The 22,654-nt window shown below is 41.6% G+C and overlaps 1 protein-coding gene across 6 annotated transcripts in view; it reads left to right on the forward strand.

Annotated features, from left to right (window-relative positions):
• The first annotated feature begins 310 nt into the window (after nt 1–310).
• auts2a (activator of transcription and developmental regulator AUTS2 a) overlaps nt 311–22,654 on the forward strand; it is a 342,153-nt gene continuing 319,809 nt past the window's right edge. For all 6 annotated transcript variants that reach the window (XM_029276886.2, XM_065962928.1, XM_065962931.1 and 3 more), the window contains exons 1-2: nt 311–468; nt 2,659–3,381. In XM_029276886.2, the coding sequence (XP_029132719.2) occupies nt 3,094–3,381 (288 nt within the window). In that variant the 5' untranslated portion in view covers nt 311–468; nt 2,659–3,093. The remainder of the gene's footprint in view (nt 469–2,658; nt 3,382–22,654) is intronic.

Here is a 22,654-nt window from a genome sequence, read left to right on the forward strand (position 1 = left end):
AACATTTTGTTTTACTTGTAAACCAAAGTTACAATTACTCACAATATTTTTTGCAAACACAAAAAAAGAGTTAGAGGAAGAACTGCATTTTGAATTAATTCATGTGGAAAATATGTGCGTATACAGGCTTTTTCTGGCTTACACTCCGATATTTATTATTCTTCCGTCTGCTCATTATAACTCCGAGCCCACCAAGCGTCCACAGACAGACAGCACTATTTGCGCTGAGGAGGAAGCGTGCAGCCTGTAAAGCGGCACTGCGGCATCGCCGTATCACTGCGCCCCGGTCCCCCTTCTCCGGGATCCTGAAGCTCGGATCTGGGGAAGAGAGGAGGCGGAGGAGATACCCTATGGTTTTCCTTTGCGGGATCTATTTCGCCAGCTCCAAAACCTTCTTGTGCTCTATGTTTTTTTTATGGTGACCGAAGGCCTGCAACTTGTCCGGACGCTCCCTCCCCACTCGCAAGGGTTTGCATTTCTTCGTTTTGCATGACGTGTCTTGGAGCATAAAAAAGAGAGAGAGAGAGAGAGAGAAAGAGAGAAAGAGAGAGAGAGGCTTTGCTTTTGTTGTGTATCTTTACAGTGGAAAAATGAAGCTTGGAGAGCCGGAGCAGGAGGCAGTGCCAGTCTCGCTGCTGCTGCTGCTGTTGAGGACTGAACTGGATTACAGAGCCTGAGATCTCTGCTGACAGCACAGGCAGCAGACAAAAAGGGACTGTGAGCAGCGCAGACAAGGGAAAGAGTCTTTTACTGAGCTCGAAAAGCCAGGGCGAGTGCGAGAATGCATTATTTCTTCTTCTTCCAAATCAGCGATATTTGTGGAGCTATTTGTGCAGAGTGTGTGTGTCATTAGATAAGTGCTGGCATGGGGCATCAGGTTAGAGGCATATGTATAAAAAGGTTTAGGACCGGTATTATAGCAAAGCTGGATTTACCTTTTGGGGTTTTTTAGAAGGCAAAACATCTGCATGGAAGGAATATTTTTGCAATGTTGCTGCATAGTTAAATGTTGGCATGCTGGCTTTTTTTTTTTTTTTTTGGATGTGCCTTTGTTATCTAAGCCATTTTTTTTCTTGCAAATGCATGTTTTGAACCTGTGTGACTTTGCTGGGTGCAGCAGGGCATTTTGGGGACTACATGCATGCTGCAGAATCCAGATGAGCTACATCACTTGACAACCTGTGTCCAAGGAGACAATGTAAAGTTGAGGGTGATGGTTGACTGTGACAGATTGCTTTTGGTTTGTGTGCTGATGCAGAAAAAGGTGTGATTCCTCTGGGTTTTCAGATGCCCCCCCTCCTTGCATTTTGGAGGAATGATTATTCAGAGAAAGGCTTCATAAAAAGCCTGCAGTTTGTTGATTCAGTTTTTCCTCTTCATAGAATGCCTTCTCCATGATGTAATGGATCAGAATTGATATTCTGGACACATAGAGAAGCCATATGTGTTTCAGACTACAATGACTTTCAGTGGCTTTAGGCCTAGACTGGAGGCTATGCCTTGAGAATGATCCAGAATAAGCCTGCAAGCTGTTGAATGTTGCATCCTGATATCATAAAGCAGCCAGATGCCTTCAGTGTCAGACAGTGCAGGTATGCTCTGCTAAGCTTTATAGTTCAATGCAGGATGGCATTTCAAGGGGTTTCGACATTTGTCTGGATTTCTTAACAGTGTGTGTAAAACCACAAGGACATTTTCCTGTTCAATTATTGGCTGGCTTTTATTCATGGAAGGGAGAAATACCACTGTTGTCTGATGTGTGTAATGTTTGAATGAAGTGTTGCATCCAAGGTGATGTTTTGAAAGAACTGAATAATGAATTGAGACACGTTGTATTGATTCATTTCTCAACTTAGATCTGTCATTTATGTTTACAAGTCTGATTCTTTTCATTAAAGAAGAGACTATACATGTTCAGCTCAGGTGTTATGAGGTTTAAACTGTAAATATTGATGAAGTTACCACATGCATTATCAATGCAACTTAACTTGTAATGTCTGTACTGACGTGTGCTGTGACTTAAAACAAGTTTGTTTTATGAATTAATTAGAGCTAACAAATGAGATGAGGAAGGACAGAGCCTTGAGCCAATTGTTCTTAATGCATTTGATTTGATTACGACTGTATTTAAAGCTCAAGAGCAATCTGTTTAAATTGCAGTAGGACAGGTGGCACAGTATGTTATATGTACACACTTTAACTCTTTGTGTTTGCATTTGTGCAGATATATAAACTCTGCATACTTGAATAAGCAATGAGCTTCCAAAGTCAACAACATATTCATGTAGGGAGGTGTAAAACACGGAGTAGCTAAGCAAAGAAATGTGCTGCATAATTAATTAAAGGAATTGAATCATTAAAAAGACAGTCTAGGTTACAAGCTTGGCAAAAGCTTCAGAGACACTTACAACACATAATCATCTCATCCTGGGGTGTAATAACATGACAGTGTAAAAAAAAAACCAGGATGCTGCTAATAAAACATTCAGCCTGCATGATGTAGAATGGCAACAAGCGTCCACACAGTCTGCAGCACCTTTTGGAAAATGGCTCATTGACTTAATGCACAGTTGAACTTGCTGAGTGAACATGTTGCAAATGCGTCGCTCTCTCTCTCTCTCCCTCCCTCTCTTTTCTCTCTCTGTCTTTATCTTGCAGGAGGGAGAGTTTGCTGACCTTGGGTAAGAGGAGCAGCTTTCCAGGAGAAGAAAGATGTGGTGTCACCTGCTCAACTCCCCATGGCGGGACATGTTAACTGAGCAGATATTTGCTTTAACTTGAAAAGCTCTTCCTCTGGCAGAACTGACAGCTTGGTGATAACGTGTTTAATAGATCATTTTACACCTCGGTCGTAGGATTTGATGGACCGCCTTTGGGGATCTTTTCTTGGAACCTAGCTTGGTTCAGTGACTACCACAAAAAGGCTTCATCTGTTGGATATTACATGCTTCCCTTGGATCTAACATTTTGCTAAAACACGATTGGATATTGTGGAGATCCTCCTCGGGGTTTTATTGTTCGAGTGGAGGTCAAGAGGAGACACTGTTTGGCTTTTAAAGAGTCTGATTCTCTGTAACAGGAGTGCTTATCTGGATGTTGTCCATGAAGGACATGGATGGCCCTCGATCCAGCGGCCCTCGCAAGAAGAGGAAGTCAAGGTCAGCGAGGGACCAGGGGAGGAGATCAAATGGGATAAGGAACAACCATGTGAAGGGCTCCATGTTCCGCTTCTCCTCCGACTCAGAGCGGGAGGGCAACAAGGAGCCCTCTTCGTCCCGCCCTCGACCTCCACGGAGGAAGCGGAAGGAGTCTACTTCTGCTGAAGAGGATATCATCGACGGATTCTCCATCACAGGGTTTGTGACCCTGGAGGCTCTGGAGGTAAGTGCCCTTTAACTTTCCCTGTCTGTGTGAGTTTTTTCATGTTGGGCTTTTGCTTTGAAACCCAGCTGAAAAGTCTAAATGCTGTAGTAAAAATCGTGTGATTATTGTTTGCTTCTCTGTGACTGGGCCGAGTGTTTTGGCCCTCGCCTGCATATTTGGCTGTTATGTGTGCTGGAGTTGAACAGATGTAGCTTTTAAATGTAGCGCAGCAGCCAGAGATTCCTATCTGTACCACTGAGAGGCTGTTATCATTGTTGTTGTGTGTACTGTTCTGGATTTGTTTTCACAAGAGTTTTTCCAGCCAAGCCTTCCACCAGATGAGGAGATGTTGAGCCCTGGTTGTTGTGGGCTGTTGTTCCTTTGTACACTTTGCAGTGAAAAAGCAATTTGATCCATGTTACAGCAGTTTATTCAGAGAGGGAGTAATTTATAGTGCACTGGCTCTCCATTTTCCCTTGAATGCAAACCGGGCACAGGCTGCCTTCCAACGATATAATTCTGAATTATGACTTGCACGAGCAAGCATTTTATATATACAGCACATCTGCTAGATTTTTCTATTACAGTTACTTGCAGATAGGAAAGAGATTAATGGAGCAGTGTTTTTGTAAAGCTTTGGGCCGGCAGGAGTCTCAAGAAAAACTCCAATGCTGCTTGGCATTGATTGCTCCCGGTGTTTTTGAAAGATTTTCCCTCAGTTACTTTTTAGATGCTGCTGCTTGAGAGTGCTGGAGTCTATTTGTTGACAATATAAACCAAAGTTAATGATTTACATAATTTACTCACTACTATTCTCTTTTGGCCAAACATGCTCAGCCCTCTATTGTGTCATAAATGTGTTTTAAGGCTTTCACACTTGCAAAAAAACACTCAGATACCGATAGTTACTTGATATGCTAAAATCGGCTGATATTATCTGCTGGCAGATGAATCGGTCGGGGTCTAGTAAATACTTTAAAACAACAATTTGGATTCCTTAATTTTATGAAACCTTTGGCCTTTTCTTGAAGTCTTTTTCCAAACCACCAAACTTTTAGTGCTTTCACACTTGCAAAACATCAACATCCAGGACTCGTATTTACAAAAATTCTTAGAAAACTCTCAGAGAGCTCCAAACTTAGCTTTAAAAAAATCCTAGCAGAGAGTCCTAGCTCAGGAGTGATTGAGGAACGTTCTCAGAGCAAGGAAGGAACAGAAACTTTTATCTTAATCAATGAGGAGGTGGTCAATGCTAGACACAGTTTTTCAGAATCTGTGATTGGTTGATCCAAAAAAAATGGGCTCTAGTGATTATTGGCATTGAGATCAATCAGACCCAATCATAGAATCTATTCACACATTATGTAATTATGAACACTGTGAAATTAACATATCTGTGGGACACATTTCAAGCCGCACTTTAAAAGTATGCAGCCTACAAAATGTATGAAAACACGCCCACTTGTGATTGTTACATCATCAGGTAAAGAGCCTTTAATCAGTGATTGGATACACCTGTGGAGGAAACCACATTTAGAGGGACTCACTGTGCAGCCTCAATTTGTACTTTAGAAAGTCCAACATGAATTGAAATGTCTGAATGAATAATGTCTGTCTGTGCAGCCCGACTATGATTCAGTTATAATATTCTTTCAGTGTTTGGAGAACATTTCATTTTTTTCTCCATTTGAGAAACTCCTCCTCACTCCTCCAAACAGAGCTCTCTAAAAGGCGAGAGACGCTCTGTGAATAACTTTTATCTTTACAAGGATCCTGTCCTCACTTTCAGGGCCGATTCTTAGAAAATAGAAAAAGTACTGAGCCCGCACACCAGAACCTTTTCTATCATTTTCTATGATTTTTGTCCAGCACCCAGTACTTAAACTTTCTTGGATGTGCGTGTTGTTTTGACATTTTTATAGATTCTCAGAAAATGTCAAGATTCTAAGAAATGTTGTCACGAGGAGCGACTCTTTGTACTTAGGAAGCTTTATGAATACGGCCCCTGAAGTACTCGAGGTGTGCTGCATGTGTGAACGCGAACAGCCAAATGTTCCTCTCAAATCTGAGGGGCAGCACTCCTGAACGTCTCTAGACATCTTCAGGAGTGTATTTATTTAAACGGCTTTTGCTTATGATTCCCAGAAAAGCGATTAAAGAGCACAAATACTTAATTACTTTATTGAAGGAGAGTTTTCAGGTCTTCACACTTCACTTGATACACAACTTAAATTTATTTTATTTTCCCCTGAACTGAGAATTGTGCATTTGGAAAATATTTAGAATTGCCTCTTAGGCTTTCAGCCGTTCTTTTTGTTTTTTTGGTGTATGTGTGCTCTCAAGCAAGAAGCTGATGTTTATTTGTTGATTCATTTGATGATTCAGAGCTGACGTCATGATGATGATTGGTTGCAGGCTTGTAGCGACTTCCTATTTAAGATGCCCCGTCCATATTGAGGAATGTTTTGCCTGATGACGGTCTACTACCAAAACGTTTCCAATCAATGTTTGTTTGCAAGTCAGACAGTGTGCAGGAGTTTACCTTCAAGTGTTTGATGGGCACATTGCTCTCCTACGCTCCTGTCTTGTGAAGTGGATGTGTGAAGGTTTTTTTCTGGTTAAATATTTTAAATACCCAGTATGTTTTTAACAGTGCTATCTATTCTTTCTAATCAGGATCGTTACCTTAGATTTAATACTTTTGAGGAGAAATATTATCCTAGATTAAAAACAAAACCAATTGCAACCTGAATGGACTGTCAAATAACCTCTAGCGAAGATGATTACTTAGCATATCCATCTATTGCATATGAAACATGATGGATATGTGTTTAACATTTTTCAACATGCAGTAGACAAGAAAGAGAAGCTTTAGCGTTTTGTCTGCAAGAGCTTCATAGAAAAGAGGTCAGATCAAAACTTCTACTTTTACCAGTCGTTTCATGAACATGTGTCTGTGCTGGTACTTGAGTTTTGAATGTGTGTGCTTTCTATTTATAACTCTTAAACCAAAGTGTTTGTTTTAAATAGTTTGCTGTAACAGTAGCTTAATATTCCTGTGAGACGTGAACAGAATCTTCCCAAGGTCAGATGCGGGTCGTCCTGGTACTATCAGACGACTTGCTCTTTCTAATAGATGCAGTGTGATACTGATCTCTGGTTGGCTGTTGTGACCCCATGTGAAGGATATGAACAGAAGAACTTGTCCTCATTGTTTCTCTTTTGTTAGTCAGATCATCTGCTTTCACAGCTCACAGCGCGTCTTTCTGTCATGTTTTTCATTCCTTTGATTCAGATTTACAGGATTCAGCAGTCATGGGCTCGTTCTCCTTCTTTGTCTGACCTTGTCTCTGTTGCTCTTTTCATGGTAAAAACTTGACTTTTATTCACTGTTTGTCTAGTTAGATGACAACTCAGTAATATCAATGTGGGACGGTTTAGAGGGAGCAGCTCTTGAGTTGGGCTTTTTGCCGTTATTGGATAGGACGGTGGATAGGGAAGGAAAATCAGGATGAGAGAGTAAGGGAATGACATGCAGGAAAGGAGCCGCAGGACAGATCTTGAGAATTTAGGCCTCCGTACATGAGGCACGGCCTATCCGCAAGGTCATCTGCGCCCTTACTTCAGACATTCAATTTTTTTATCAGTTGGAACATCTGAAATACAAAATCATTTTATTTTTCAGTTTGATTACAATCAATCAGCAGATCCTTGAATACAAGAGAATGGAATCAGAATATGTTTTCACATATTTCACTTGAAATTTTAGCTCAAGGATTTATAGATGGCTGGTTATTGGATAAGTCAATGGTTTCTTTTTCCTGGATTTAAAAGTCTGGTTTCTCTTTATCGTTGGAAGATAAAGAGACAGAGCCGGGGAGGTACAAAACAAACCCGGCTGTTGGATCCTGAAGGCTACAGAGTCCGGCATGTGACTGAGAGATTCAAATGTGTGGATCAATCCAGTAAACGTGGGCCTGAATAAGAATGAGATCCCACCACAGTTAACCACATCTAAAGTGGCCCTGAGCGAGCCACTTGACCCCCTGTTTACTTTCATTAAAGCTGCCTGTGATGGAGCACTTTTTTTTTTACCTGGCTGCTCTCTGATCCGAGTGTTTAGAAATTATGACTGAGGGGGGGTCAGGAAGGTGCTGATACAGATAAAGAGAAGTCCAAATGTGCCAGGTTGAATGAGGAAATCTTTAAAGGACTTTGATGTTGTTTATTAAACTTTAAGGACTCAGACATGACCAATCATCCTAAAGCTTTCGATCAGATTTTATCAGAGAGACCCCCATCTCGGGTTGGAGACCATTGTTTTCTTCTCTTCAATAATTATTAATCTAAAATGTTGGCTGCATCCCATATACTGGTGTGACCAATACTATAAAATGCTGACACACTTGCCGCTATTAGTGTGCAGCCACCGCCATCACCCACTGCACAAGACCTGACGCTTTTGAAGATGTATCCACATTCATTGTGTATTGCAAGCTGATTGCAAGCTGTGCAGGCTGTAGACCAGGCTGGCTGTGTGACTTTAAACATCTCTTCTACGTCATGAATCATGCATTTAAAGAAAAGAATGGTTTGTTGTTCACTGAATAAACCTATGGAGTGCTCTTTTAATTGATTGACTCTTATATTAAAGCCAACGAGTGACCAGCAGAGGTGGGCAGAGATTCAAGGGCTGTGGGTCTGTAATACTTCAAAACTTTCACCGCAGGCTGAGAGCTCAACGACCGTACTGCAGCTCGAAGGGGTGCAGACTCCACAAAGCGAAAACAGATGGTTGCACACAAGCTGCATGTTGTGGACTTCATTGAACACAATACAAATCATCACGCAGTAAAACAGTTTGAACCTTTTCTCGAAGGGAAACCCCCCAAAATATAGACTGCGACTTATATACCGGTGCAACTTATATCCCACTCTTCATATCCTTTGTTTCCTTCTGTTCTCCCACCACCCACACAATGTTCAAAGACTCTTATCGAGTGGATATATAGAACCATGCACAGGAACATCACAGCACAGTGGCTCTTTTTTCAGTCTGGGTAAAGTTAAATTGTGATGAGGTCAGACCCCTGGAGGTATATGCTAGAGCTCTCCATCTGTCACCACAGAGCTGCAGAAAACACGGCTCCTGGGCCTGCTTTCATGGTCATGCTCATATCTCAGCTTTCATTCCTCTATGACGCTGTCAGGGCTGAAACATCCGCGATGAGGCTCTTGGGATTGTAAAGTAGCTTTGGGTAGATGTTCTACAACATGCTGTTGCCTTGATGACTTGTTTGTTGGTGTTGAAGCTTGGAGGGAATTGGCCCACGTTGCTTTTTGTTGAGCAGTTGAAGTGTAAGCAGCAGTTGGAATGAAAGTTGACCATCGGGGCACCGTTGGTTGAGTGGTTAGGGCGCGCACTCCATTTACAGAGGCTGTTGTCGTCGAGGGTGGGCGGCCTGGGTTTCGATCTGGCCTGTGGATCTTTTCCAGCATGTCATTCCCCACTCTCTCTCTGTCCCTGACTTCCAGCTCTGTCTCTACATTGAAGGCACAGGAAGTCCAAAATTTAATTTTAGAAAAAAGTTGACCATCTGCAATAATAATAATAATAATAATAATGCATTTTATTTGTAATGCACTTTATATTTTTGGAAGAAATCTTTGCAAGAGGTAGCCAACAACAAAACTGACCGTGATCGTGGCCCCACACGGCACATCGGTTGAGAAGACACAGATCTGACTCTGTTTTTTTTGTTGCTATTTTATCTCTGCTCTATGCTTTTGTGTCGCTGCTTGATTGTACACAGACAGGAGCAACAGCGTGGTGGGCTGTAAACTTTACGAGTCTCAAAATGATCCTTCACTGTTCATTGTTACCGGGCTGCTGGGTTTGTTTTTCACAAGCTGACTTATAAGCAAAGATCTCCTCATTCTTAAATATGACTGAGTGATAAAAGCAATTAAATGTACATAAGAAAAATCAGTGCTTCACACACAGACCCTTTTCTGGATTAGATAAAGGAAGTCAGGCGATGCTGTGAGAGCTTCTGTCCTGAGCTTTTTTTGTGTTCAGGTTAGGACTCCTTAGGTGTTTAATCTGAAGACATTTTTTTTAACGGGAACCAGGTTATCAAGAGATCTCCTTGTTTACAGAAATGACAGATGAGGTAATTTAAACCTGTAGACGGTGCTGAATTAAAAAAGCTGCAGGTCTTGGATCTGAGCTGCTGTGATATTAAATTCAAAACAACAATAATGGGAGTCAGAAACACTGACAGGGTAATTGGGTGGAAACGTTTTAATCCTCGTATTTTAGGAGGCTGGCGTCTGGCTGAACTAAGAAAAAGGGAAATAAAAATGAAAGCTTTTTAATGAATTTCCAAATCTGATTCATTTGACGAATGCAGAGTTTAATGTTTGCTGCTCTTTCTTGTTTGCTCTCTCTCTCTCGCTCTCTGCTTCGTCATTGGTCCGTCCTTAAACTACATTGATTGGCTTTCCTCTTACACGAAATACTTAATGTAAGTCTGATATGAACACAAGTCGATAAGTGTTTTTGTAAAGTCCACCATGGTGCCAGTAGCTTCTACTAGCATGACTAACTGCCAATTTCCACATACTCAGGTGCACCATGACGTTGCTATAATGCATGAACCTGGGAAGAAAAGAACGACCCGGACAGGAAGTCAGACCAGTCAAGTTCGAAATAAAACACAATATACGGACTCACAATCGTATTTTCTGTCACTTTATCAACATAACGAACAACAAAGCAACCTCAGAAAGACAAAGCAATGTTTTTTGCAGGTTCATGGACTTTATGGAAATTGGCAGTAAGGGAAGCACTGCTGCTTATGTCTTGAATTACTACAACATAAGAAGAACACAACAAGACTACACAAGATAAGATGAGATTAAATTGAAAACAACCACAGAGAAGAGTCACAGAATAACTCACTGACCGTGAATAATACGTCTCCTCTATACAAGAATCAGTCGAGTCTTTTTATTTTCTCAGACTCAAGTGCAAGAAGTCGAGAAAGAGCTTGGAGGCATTTCCATATTTACTTTATTGAGTGGAGTTGCACATTGCAGTTTCATGATCTGTTGTTTCCTCTGGGTGAATCTTTAGTTCAAGGACAGCAGGTTGATGTATTTATACAAAGCAGATATTCATTTATTGTAGGCTTATTAACCCAATACTGTAGGGCCAAGGCGCTGCAAAAGAACACTACAAAATCTAATGCACCGCCGATTGATTTCCCCACTCGATGTAATGTTACTTTATATCTTCACGCTCAGGGATTTTCCCAAACCTAAACCCTCTCACTTCAAATTGAGCGAGAAATTGCATAGCCGTATTGACGCGTGTTCATTCATTGTACACAGATCAAAGTACACAGCAGCAGCAGGCCTTTTGAAGGAGTCGGCTCAGAGACAGATTTTTATTAAAGGAGGCCCGAGCAGCAACCTATTAGAGCACTTGAAGAAGTTGTTAAATTATTGAGTGGCTGCTCCTCTAAAACCTTCGCTGTGTTTCACCCATTTAAAGAGATGGGGGTCTAACCTCAGCATGCTCCTACTGACAGGATTGAATTAAAATGTTTCTTATCTAAACCTCTCACTCCATGTGACTTTACAAGGTGGCCATTTTCCTCTGACTCTAGTAGCAGCTCATTCGCTGTCACAAACATTATGAGGAGGAGTTGTGGGAATTTTGAACTCTCTTATTGTCTCACTACTTTCTACTGGACGTTTCTATTTCGGCTTTCAGTCAAATGAAAAAGGAGATGATACAATTTGTCAAATTTGCACCAAAAAAGATCCCTGTAAAACGAGCACACACATTTAATTTGAGCTCTCACCTCGTAAGTAGTATATGGCCTATCTGATTGTGACTTTAACTTATTTTTAGAGCCTGACCGATTAATCCGCCAGCTGATAATATCGGTCGATATTAGCATATCAGATGGTCGGTATCGGCTAATTCTATCTCAGATATGCGCTGATCGATATTACTCGATTTATTCACCAGTCAAATAGGAATTAATTTGAGTTTCATTGTATTCGAACAGATCTCGTTCACCAGCAGAGGGCGCTGTATGGATTACAACAAACATCATCACTCTCCAGAGTGTCATGCACAGTTACTTTCCAGTTGTTCAAAAAATCTTATCCACAAGTGTTCGATAACTGCATTTGAGGATCAACACAATAAACGTGTATATCTATCTAAATCTATAGATCGAACATAGATTAAAGAGCGATTTCGGCCGATATATCGGTATAAGATTTTTTCTCTCCCCAATATCGATACCGATATCAACCTTAAAAATGTCATATTGGTCAAGCTGTGCTAATTTGATTAATTTCTTGACATCAACGCCATGACATCAGTGACAGACACAAACATTCACACCATGGAACAGTGCACATGTAAGACTTAACCACCTAGCTTACTGTTGTACTAGCTCGGAAGTGGTTGATGCTAACTGAAATATGGCTAAATGATCCTCAAGATTGTAACTATCCATTTTATGTATATGATGCTGAAACAATTGTGGGAAAAGTGGGAAACAGTTCAATTAATGTGATTTGTCAAGTATTTCTTTATAGCCTAAAAACCAAGATCACAGCCATAAGAGCTTCCCGCCCAGAGCATGATGTGAGAGGGAAACAACTTTAAGAAGTGATGTCTGATGTCATATGTTTAAGCACGCATACATGAACAGATCCTGCAGTGTTTCCCCTACCATTATATTAGGGGGGCGGCCCGCCCCCCCAACGGCCCCTCCCACACCCCCTTGAAGGTCAAGTTAATTAAAACTTTTTAGATTTATTTAGGCCTTTTTGTGCCTTTATTGTAGAGATAGGATAGTGGATAGATTCCTTCAAGTGTTTGTGTCGGCGTTGGGAAACACAGTCCTGTGATCTGATGATCAAGGTCCTTTTTGTGCTTTTGCATTACTGTGCTTCATGGCTGGCATAAGAAGTGTTCCTCGTGTTGCTCAGCAGGTTAACAGCATTCTATTACATGACTGACTGCCTGTGATAATACGCTGAACAGCACAAAAGCAGCGCTTTGTAAATTAGTACATTTGCTGTGTCTGTTCCACCGTAATTTTGCATTTAAACGTTTGAAAAGACTTCTTTATTCTCAAAGCCCCACAGAGCTCCTGCAGGTTCTGTTGTTGCTCTTAATTATTTCCTTTCCCCGACATCATTTGTTACACACCATAAACGCAGAAGAGAACAGATCCACCTAATACACGAACAGTGCACAGATTAGTGTTGTAGTACTACAGATTGGTCTTTTTAAAGGTCCCGCTCTCATCTCGGAATCACAAGCATTTTTACCTGGTCTTCTCACTGACTGAGCCGACTCCAGATTTCAAATAAAAACTGGTCAAGACCACCACTGATAGGCTTCTTTCTCACGTCCTTACTATGATGAGAAGGAAAACACCTCTTTCTGAAGTTAAACAACGATTAACTTCAATTCATTTGTAGCTGCCAATTTCTCCCGTCTGTGAGTTGCATATTTGAACCGCCAGGTCAGGAGAACATCCTGAGCAGTCCTCCTGAGATTATCTAGATATTTTCAGGAGTGCAGATGTGAATACGGCTGAAGTTATTAACTTGATTTTCAGCCGGTTGTTGAGTTGATTGATCCGTTTGTCTCTCTGTTAGTTTAACACTTTGTTCCACTCATTCAACAACAATGACTTTCTCCATTAAAAAATTCCTGCAGATGACAATTCTTACTGCATTCCTGCTGGATACAGTAGTAACTGATTATCCCGCCCTTCAAGCAGGGAAAATATTTGCATGTTTTCTTTCCGTCTGAGCACACCTTTATAGGTTTTGGTGTCATTTTTTTCCAGACGCATTTAGGTGCCAAACAGGAATTTCTGAGCTATTAAGATAAGCAGGAGAGTATTGTTGTTGCTCTTTTTCATCAGCCTTGTAGAAGCATGACACTTTAACCTGGATAAAAAACACATCTTTCTGCAGCCTATGAACGAAGAAGAGAGAGAAAATTCTGCTCTTAACAAGTAGTGTTTGTCTGTAGTGAGTCATATTGCATCAGGTTGCACAGTAGCACTGGATTTGATGTCATGCCTAACTGCATCAAACAGCAGACATTGTAGCTGCAGTAAGACGGTAGTCAATCGATTACAAAGAGCTTTAATGCCTTTCACTGCTGGCTGACAAAAAGTCCATGAGAGAGAAATGCATAAACCATGTGTCTGCTGGAAGATGTTTTCATAAGAGCGGGGAAATCCTCTGCCTGGGCTTTTTCCTGCCGTTAACATTTCATTTCAGTACCACGGCTGCACCACCAGGACCTTGTTGTTTCAAATTAAGTGCCTTAATCTATTTATAATTTGTGCTGCGCCCGGCCGTTATTTAATTTTAGGCACCAGCTTCACACCCATCTGTCACGCCCACGCCGGCCTTGGAGATGTGACATACTGAAGCCGGGGCATGGAGCAGCGTCACAGCTAGTAGATTGGGTTGAGTCATGAGTGCGTGTGGGTGGAAAGTGTAGGTGGTGCGCAGTTAGCAGATCAACAAAATGATAATAGGTTCATTGATAAGTTGTCGGGCCTTCAAATAACAAATAATGGTCGGATAATTAATGGCTGTCGACATTTAAAGAGGAGCAGGAGTTTAAGTCTCTGGTGTGAGCTGAGAGGATCAGCAGCTGGAATAATGTCAGCATAGGCGCTCCCTCTCATATTGCCAAATGAAGATGATGAAGTGCAGTTTAACAGTGTGGTGTTTTTCTTGCATGCTGTATGTGGGATGATGCTGTCAGCTCGCCAGCATTTCAAAAAAACAATTGATTTTCTTTGGCAGAGCCCTCAGAAGTGTGCCTGCAGGAGGACTTGTAAGTGCAGCCAGAGAAGAACACATTGATTGCTTCTTCATTGTAAGAAAGAGGCTAATTTGAAATCAAACGTATTGACAGCTTGCTTCCAGAAGACCTGGAAAAAAGCGTAATTTTAAACAATTAAGACACATAAACGTCAAGGTTGGCTTTACTTAAAGTTGACCTTTTATGTTGCTCTCCATTTTAAACTCACATATAGTGTCACTTAACGTGGTTAAAGTTTCAGACCATGAGGTAAAGGTATGTTGGAGTATGTCTGCAGAGGGTGCTAAACAGCTAATTCCGCAAAACACGTGATGATTCTCCGATATGAAACCAAAAATTTCCCAAGACGGCTTCAAGCGTCTATGTAAGCCTGTGAAGCCTCTTACATAGACTCTCTTCTCCCAGCACTGGAGAGCAGCCCTCCCCTGGCAGCCCTGCAGCGTTCTGCCAACCGGAGAGCCGACCAATCAGAAGAAAGTGGCACCAGTATGAGATAAACAAGAGCTGCAAATCATGCAAAGCTCCTCTTTAGGTTTCACAGACAGATAACATGAAAGATGAAAGTGTAATATTGGACCTTAAAAGCTTTGCTGCTGAGGAAATGCAGGTTGATGAACAAGGACACCTTCAGAGAAAGCTGCTTTTGTGTTTCTTCATGATGAGTCTCCTTGTGTCAGGCTGCCTGAAGGAATGTTTTTGTGTAGTGAACAAAACCACGTTTACAGCCTTTTAATTAATTTCCACCTTCCACACATCCATTTCTTTAGACTACTTTTAAAACCTTTTAATTTATTTACAACTTCAAACACATGCTTATTCCAGTCTCTTGGTATTAATGGCAGGGAAGTATAATCTCAGTAATAGCATTCATTTAGCTGTACTTAGGAGTTGTCAGAGTGATGAATGGTTTGCATTAATATGCTGTGACAGTCCAGTGAGTGACATATTAATGAAATAAAGTGTCATCTCTGGACGTGTAAATAAACCCCCTCCAGATTAAATCATCCGCCTGTTTGTGTAGGTTAGACACAGTTGTTGATGTAACTGTAGTCCCACAGTGTTTAGAAAAACACTTATTGAATTACTCGACCTTCAACCACGCTTTAAAGCTTGTCAATATTTTTAGTCGGGCTATGGACAATTACACACTGAATCTGGAAGGAACAGATGAAGCATGGAGAAGCAGGGGTCAGATTTCAAGGCCTATCCCATGTCCTAAGCATGGCCGTACCGCCTGTTTACGGCTGTGGATCAGTTGGTAGAGTTGGTCGTCCGATGTGTCCTTGGGCAAGAATGAATCTTTCATAGCTAACAGATCGGTTTTCAGATGATCGTCTTTGAGTGTATTCCAGGTCACATGTTGACACAGCTACCATTTGTAATGCAAATGTTGATAAAAAACTCAATGGTCTGTTCAGTTCATCAGTGTCCACTCCTGCTCTGAGCTCGGGGTGGAGGTCCTTTTGTTACGGGTTTTGATTGATGCTGTTACACACCGTCTAGCTCGCAAGCACTGGTGTCACATGACCAGCTTTGAAAACCATCTTTCCCGCGTTCTTTAGAGAAAAAGATATATGTGCATTTGTATGAACTCAGGCGAAACTAACAGTGTGACAGCAGGAGAACCAAATGGATTGATTACTTTTTTAACTCACACCTCCTGTATGCTAGCTTTGCTAACATCACTGTGCTAGCGCTGCAATGTTATACTTTGCTATCGCCATGTTACAAATAACCTGAACTCTCCACTTTCCCACTCTTGAATATTTGTTATATTGTTAAAGTCTTAAAGTGTATCATTGCTGCTTAGGCCACTGTTTTTGAATGTACAATGTTGATACTGGAAGGGGATGGCAAACTTTAGATTTCCTATCATTTAATTTTAGAATTGTAAAATATTCAGAGCCCAATCATGTTCAAGGAGGGCGCGCCTTTTTGGTTAAATCAAAAATCCCTCCATTATTCCCAACTTATTTCCATTAAGTCTCTTTTTGCAGCACGGACAGCTGGAGTAAACATTAGAAAAGGCATTGTGTGTTGAGTGGTGTAAAAACCAATCTCTCCCAGGTCAGACGGAAGGATATTTCTTGTTTACTGACGGCGCTTTCAAAGACTGAGTGCTGCTGTTGAAGAGATTTATAAATGACAAGCAATAGCAATGAACAGGGAAGTCTTCCATCAGCTTATGTCTGCATTAACAGCTAATCTCTGGCTAATGGCACAGCCGGAGTGGCTGAAGAACATTGGATTAATGGTTCCACCTCTTTAAGACCTAAAACTGCCTGACATTCGTTAATGTAGCGCACGGCTCTGAAACGACATCTCTGTGTATCCTTATCCAAGCATTAGCACGGAGCCGAATCACATCCTCATGCTGATATAATTGACTTTTCCCAATGTACTCTCCGGGCTCAGGCCATTTTTCTTTGCGTTTTCTTCCTGCAGCTTCCAGTGACAGGTGAGAAAAGTAAAAAAAGAGAGATGTTTGCGGGGGCTGATTGTAAAATGCCATCTCTGAAGTAGAGCCATGGACCAGCCACTCTCCTTCTTTTGTGTGTAATGGCCCCCATGATGATGCATTTGGACAGATTCCTTTTTCTTCCCTTGAGAAGAGACCCTTTTCTTGCTTCAATGCACAGAGAATTCTAATGATGGTGAAGCTCGGAGTGTGTTAGCATGTGTGTGCGTGTCTTTTGGCCCTTGCGGACACAGCCCTGTTTGGAGATCTCTACCTGCAGCTTTGAACCTTTGATCCCCCTTCTCTTCTCTGATCCTTCTTTCAAACGGCGCCAAACCACGACTGTTACCATTTCCATCTGCCTCCGTTCCTGCTCTCTCTGATAAGCTTTGCTAAATAACTGCACTGCCTCGGTTCTTTTTTTACAATACTTGTTTGCAGCCGCATGAATGCCAAACTATAATCCGTAAACACATGCTTTCTGCAATATTTAGAGAATTGGCATGTAGCGTAGCAGCTAATACCAAACAATTAGCTCTGCTCACAGCACCTTAGTTATCCCCGGGCTTGGCTTGGAGAAGCAGTGTGCAGTTCCATCTTTTCCAGGTCAAATGATATTGAAATACTAATTAAAGGCTCCATGGCTGTGTCTCAGCATGATGTCATCCCCTGCCTCCGCCCATGGAAGTGACTGCTCCAGATGCTCAGCAGGAGGCTTTCTGTGCACTCAAACTGCTTCAGAGGAGAGTCACTTAGTTGTTTCACTCAGACATGTTATTTTCTCATTCAGCAACCACTGTGAAACAGGTTTGGAGCCATCCAACAGGAGTGATCACTTGTGAAGCAGATGGAAACATTCTGCTTTTTTGGGTTTGCATTTGATTTTCTTCAGAGTGGGAGTCCAGGCATGGTGGTCCAACTACAACCTGTTAAATAAAAGCCTTGATACTTCAAGCTTTTACACTAAAATCAGAGGTTGCTAATCTGTTTTTTTTGATGTAGCTACTTTAAGATTTACTTTCCCTTCATCAACACTCAGCCTGCACGATATGAGAAAACTACGAGATCAATTATTCCAACTGTTTCACACTTATATCAAAGTATTTCAACCATTTATCAAATACAATTTGCAATGTACCATTCATCTGTCACCTTTAGCAAAAACCTTGGACAATTGATTTATACATCCATCCTTTTCGACCAGTTATGTATGCTCTCTAACTGTTAGACACTTCTGCTGTAGGAGTCTGATCAGGTTCTCCTGGTCAGGAATCTCTGTTAACTATTTTGGGGCTAACAGCACAATAAATGACACATTTTTAAAATCAGTTTTCTAGTTTTACAATGCCCACTTCATGTCTACAGAGCACAATGATGATGATATAAACCTCCAAATGTGACAATGTCGATGTGATTTGTGAGTGATAGTCAGTGCACACATGGCGACATGCATGCAACACTCCTACAACAGCCTCAGTTGCTGCATGTAGAATGCATTTCCTATGATGGAGCATGAAGCTACAGGCTATATCCTGTTGTAACGTTTACATGGGTGGAATATTAAGCATGAAAGACCCGGCTTAGCAGGACGGATCGAGGATGACAGTAATACTGTATTTGAAAGGCATGAATCCTGTGACAAATGCTCTTCTTGGGAATTCCTGACAGGGTTTGGGGAATAGTGAAGGGAGAGCTGAGAGTGCACGCCTGTCGGGAGCTGCATGCTGCTGTGTGTCAGACGTGTGAGGACTGAAATAGATAATGGTATGGTCCTGTCATTCACTACATTTACATGCATTTAGAAAAACTCAACTTATTGTGTTAGTGCCACTAAAACTGGACTTTTAAGATGCATGTAATCACGTTATTACGGCTGAAATGGTCTAATTGAATTTCTTAAAGTCGGACTAACACACTTAGATAATGACATCGATTTACCTAAATGGAGATCGATTAACTCTTGCATGTATGCGCCTGAATTGGACCCAAAACTGGACTAGGTGGAGCAGATGTCACAATGTCGTCTGCCTTCAGATTTCACCATAAGCTAGAGGGATAACGTGCATTGCATTTGTACCAAAAGTAAAGCGTAAAGCAGGTACGAAATGTACTGAGCTGTAAAGTTGTCCATGTTTTTAACCATTGGACATACAACCTCCTCCTTGCCGTTTTCATACTGTAAGGTCAGAGGGAAGAAGGTCTATTAGTTACTTTGCTGAAAGGGGGCTTAATGTGGCTGTGGCTCAGTGGCTGTCGGGCATCTCTTGACTCGAAGGTCGAGGGTTCGATCCCTAGCTCCTGCAGCCACATGTCTGATGTGTCTATAGGCAAGACACTTAACCCCTAATAGCTCCCCCTGCTTCTGCGGTGGCGTATGAATGTGTATGAATGTGATTAGTTACTTCTGATGGTAACTAATCACATTCATCCTCTCTTTACTCAGCAGCCTCTACCATCAGTGTGTGAATGTGTAGGTGTGACCTGCAGTGTAAAAGCACTAGTCAGAAGACTAGAAAAGTGCCAAACAAGCTCAAGTCTATTTACCATTTACCATCCCCACCTATTGTAGCATTGTCGGACATTTGTTCTGTCAATAAATCGATTCTCCTTTGATGCATGTATACTGGGACAAGGACAGTATTCCAGTATAATGGCCATATCGAGCTGTAACATGGTTTATTGTTTGTCTACACACACATCAATGCACCACCTACAGATGTCTTCCTCTTCTTCAGCAGAAAACAATTCCATCGGATGAATGTCAACATGCTGCTTTACACAAAATCACTTGTTGCCGGGGTGTTCAATCTTTCCTGTTACATATCTGTGGCCTGTCAGTTGGTGGTGTGTTGGAGTGTTTTCCTATGCAGATTGCAGATTTCCTGGCACACGCATCTCATTTAAGATTAAACGCAATTAATCACTTCAACACACCCAGGATGGGAGGAACAGACTTGGCTCTCAGTGCACGTTCACAGAATGGCAAACTGGATCTTCTGATTTTTCTTCTCCGTTTGGCTGAGCTGAAGAAAATACAAGTGAGAAAAAATATGTGAGTGAGGTCCAATCTGTGTGAACCCAGTGTATCTGTCTGTGTTTGCATAATATGTGCCACTAAGTTTGTGTGAAAGAATATGAGAAAGAGACACTGCGTAAGAAAGTTGGAAAATACCAATGATACTGTGTGGGAGAAACAAATGTGACAAGTGTGTGTAAGCGTGTGCAGCTCCACTGCAGAAAGCCAGATGGATCTGGAGATGTCTACCCCAAATGAATACATCGGCTTGTATTGTTCTCAGTAAATGCTGCTCAGCTCGTGTGCCGACTGCTGTGGGGAAGAGGAGGAAAGAAAACAGATCCCACAACATCACATCCACAAACAGCACATCTTAAGAGCAAAACCGCTGTGGAGACGGGTTTGTGTTAGGAAAACTGTGCTTGTGATTTCATAACAATAACCACTGACTTGTAATGCTTTTATAAAAGGGAATTTAATTTCTTCTTCTTCTAATTGATACAGTATACAAACAGCTCTACTTTTGGGAACATTCTTCAAAAACAGAACAGCAGTGCGATCCTAGATTAATTACATTTCTGCATGGTTTGGAATTAGCCTGATTGTCATGAGCAGCGTGCTAGTGGCAAAATAGAAATCTTTATGCTCAACCTGATAAGCATGGGATAATTAGTAAACATGGAAGAAGCAGCCAGCGAGTTCAGAGATGTTTCCCATACTGTAAGGATTTTAGCAGAAAGCACAATATTTAATTTGAGTCAGGACTTGCTTTTTATAGTAAGGAGGTCCCCTCTTTATTCTTCTTCTGTGCTGCTGTGGACCATAGACTGTATTAGTGTTGTAGTCAAGACCACACTAAGACCAAGACATGCCAGAGACCAGAGTGCTCCAAGACAAGACCAAGACATTTAGGGATCGAGACCAAGACATGACCAAGACCAAGGCAGGGTGAGACCAAGACCAAGACAATAAATATCAATGAGAAATCCTCAACTTGTGTGCAGCGGGCATGTTACTCACTCAAATCGTGACACCGGGAAGGTTGTGGCCGTAATTGGGGGATAAAAATCATACTGTTCTTTTAGAAAGAGATATTTTCCTTCTAATCACAGTGATGACATGGAAAAATAGCCTTCCATTGGTGGTCTTGACCGGTCTTGATTTAAAATCTGGATTCCACCCAGTCTGAGACCGAGACAAGACTGATTAAAAATGCTTTCAAGTCTGAGATGATACAGAGACCCTGAGACCCAAACCAATTTAGAGTACTACCATACTAGACTGTATATATGATAGACACAGCCATTGGTTTATTTACTGCTTTTTTCCCAATTTCCATTTCGGAATCCCAATTCTATTTTTTGTAGCTAGAAGTGTATGGAAGTCCTGACATACCTAGGAGCCACCATAGATGAATCAATGTGTAACAGACACTGACTAAGGTCAGAAGCTAGGTATCATAAACCCAGATGTAAGTGGAAACTAGTTTTATTTTGGCTAATTCCTGCAGGACTTCTGTTGAATCCTCCTGACACTCCTCATTGACCCTTTATGGCTCCTGTGTATTTGGTAAATAGACTTGGACTTGTATTGTTGTTTCCTAGCATTCTGACTACTCAACGCACTTTTTCACTGCAGGTCACATTCACCCATTCACAGCACATTCACACACTGATGGCAGAGGCTGCTACGTAAAGTATCCAACCGCCTAACAATGCTACTCCATCCACATGTCGCTGGTGTAGCAGCGGGAGCAATTTGGAGTTCAGTGTCATGCCTGCACACTCTTCCTTCTATATGACTTTAGTCCCCCTGTGGCATGTTTTCATTTAATCTGAGCAGGAGTTTAGGGAACGGGAGGTTCACACTGAGACAAAAGGGGCTCTTATGTAAATGCCAGCACGATCTGTGTTGATTTAACACATCCCAGGGTGTGCATAAAGCATTTAACCACACACACATGCTGGCACACATTACAAACACACACATCTCAAGCATCTCTAACACTCAAGCAAGGCAGGGTTATAGGAAGGATTTAGTTTTGCCAGCTAATAGCAGGGTATCAGTCGTACTGTACAAGCAGTGAGTGGAAGCAGCCTGCAGGCTATCCACACAGGCCTTATCAGTCAGCCAGCAGACCCCATGGTAAGGTATTATGTTTTTCCACAATGCTCTGCTGTGTTTTCTCCTGTTTGTGCAGTTTCCCCGTAGTGCAGGCTATAATAACCCAGGGCTGCCAATTACACAGAGTGAGTGTGTTGGCGCTGCTGAGGCCTCTATCGTCACATCCATCGGGTTGAAATGCTGGGGGGGGGGGGGGGGGGGGGGGGTTGGGTAGTGAGAGTGAAAGTGAGTGATTTCCTCAAGCTTGAATGACCAGGTCCAAGCTGTTACATTTACAAGATTTTAACTTTGAAAATGTGAATTTAAGAGCACAGATATCTGGCTCCCTCTCTATTTGTCTTCTCTGCAGAATCATTTTTTCATGACCTCCCTGATTCTCTCTGTTTATCAGCAGGTAACTGTCTCTGTCACATTGATCTGTTTCATTCAGACGTGTGAGGATGAACTAGACAGCATCTTATTCCTATACTTAGTCCTTCTTATTTTGCTATTCTGTGTGAATTAGTGGATTACTCCCAGAAAGTAAAATGCAATATTCTGTAAGGTTCAAGCTGTACAGTACTGTCCGAATATTCAAGGCGGAGCTAAAGTGGGCCATGGGCGGTTTATATGTACTCTTTTAATTGACAAACAAGAAGTTAATGCTGCTTGGATGTTAGGTGGGGGTTGTTTCTGTAGTATATGTTCAATGATGAAATCACAAAACAGACTGTGGAATATTTTACAATTTATTCGGCCGAGGTCTGTCGCTGACAATTGCTGACAAAGGTTCTATGTTAACAAACTTGCTTATATTCTGCCTACA

Source organism: Labrus bergylta, chromosome 14, assembly GCF_963930695.1.
Source record: "Labrus bergylta chromosome 14, fLabBer1.1, whole genome shotgun sequence".
Taxonomy (NCBI): Eukaryota; Metazoa; Chordata; class Actinopteri; order Labriformes; family Labridae; genus Labrus; species Labrus bergylta.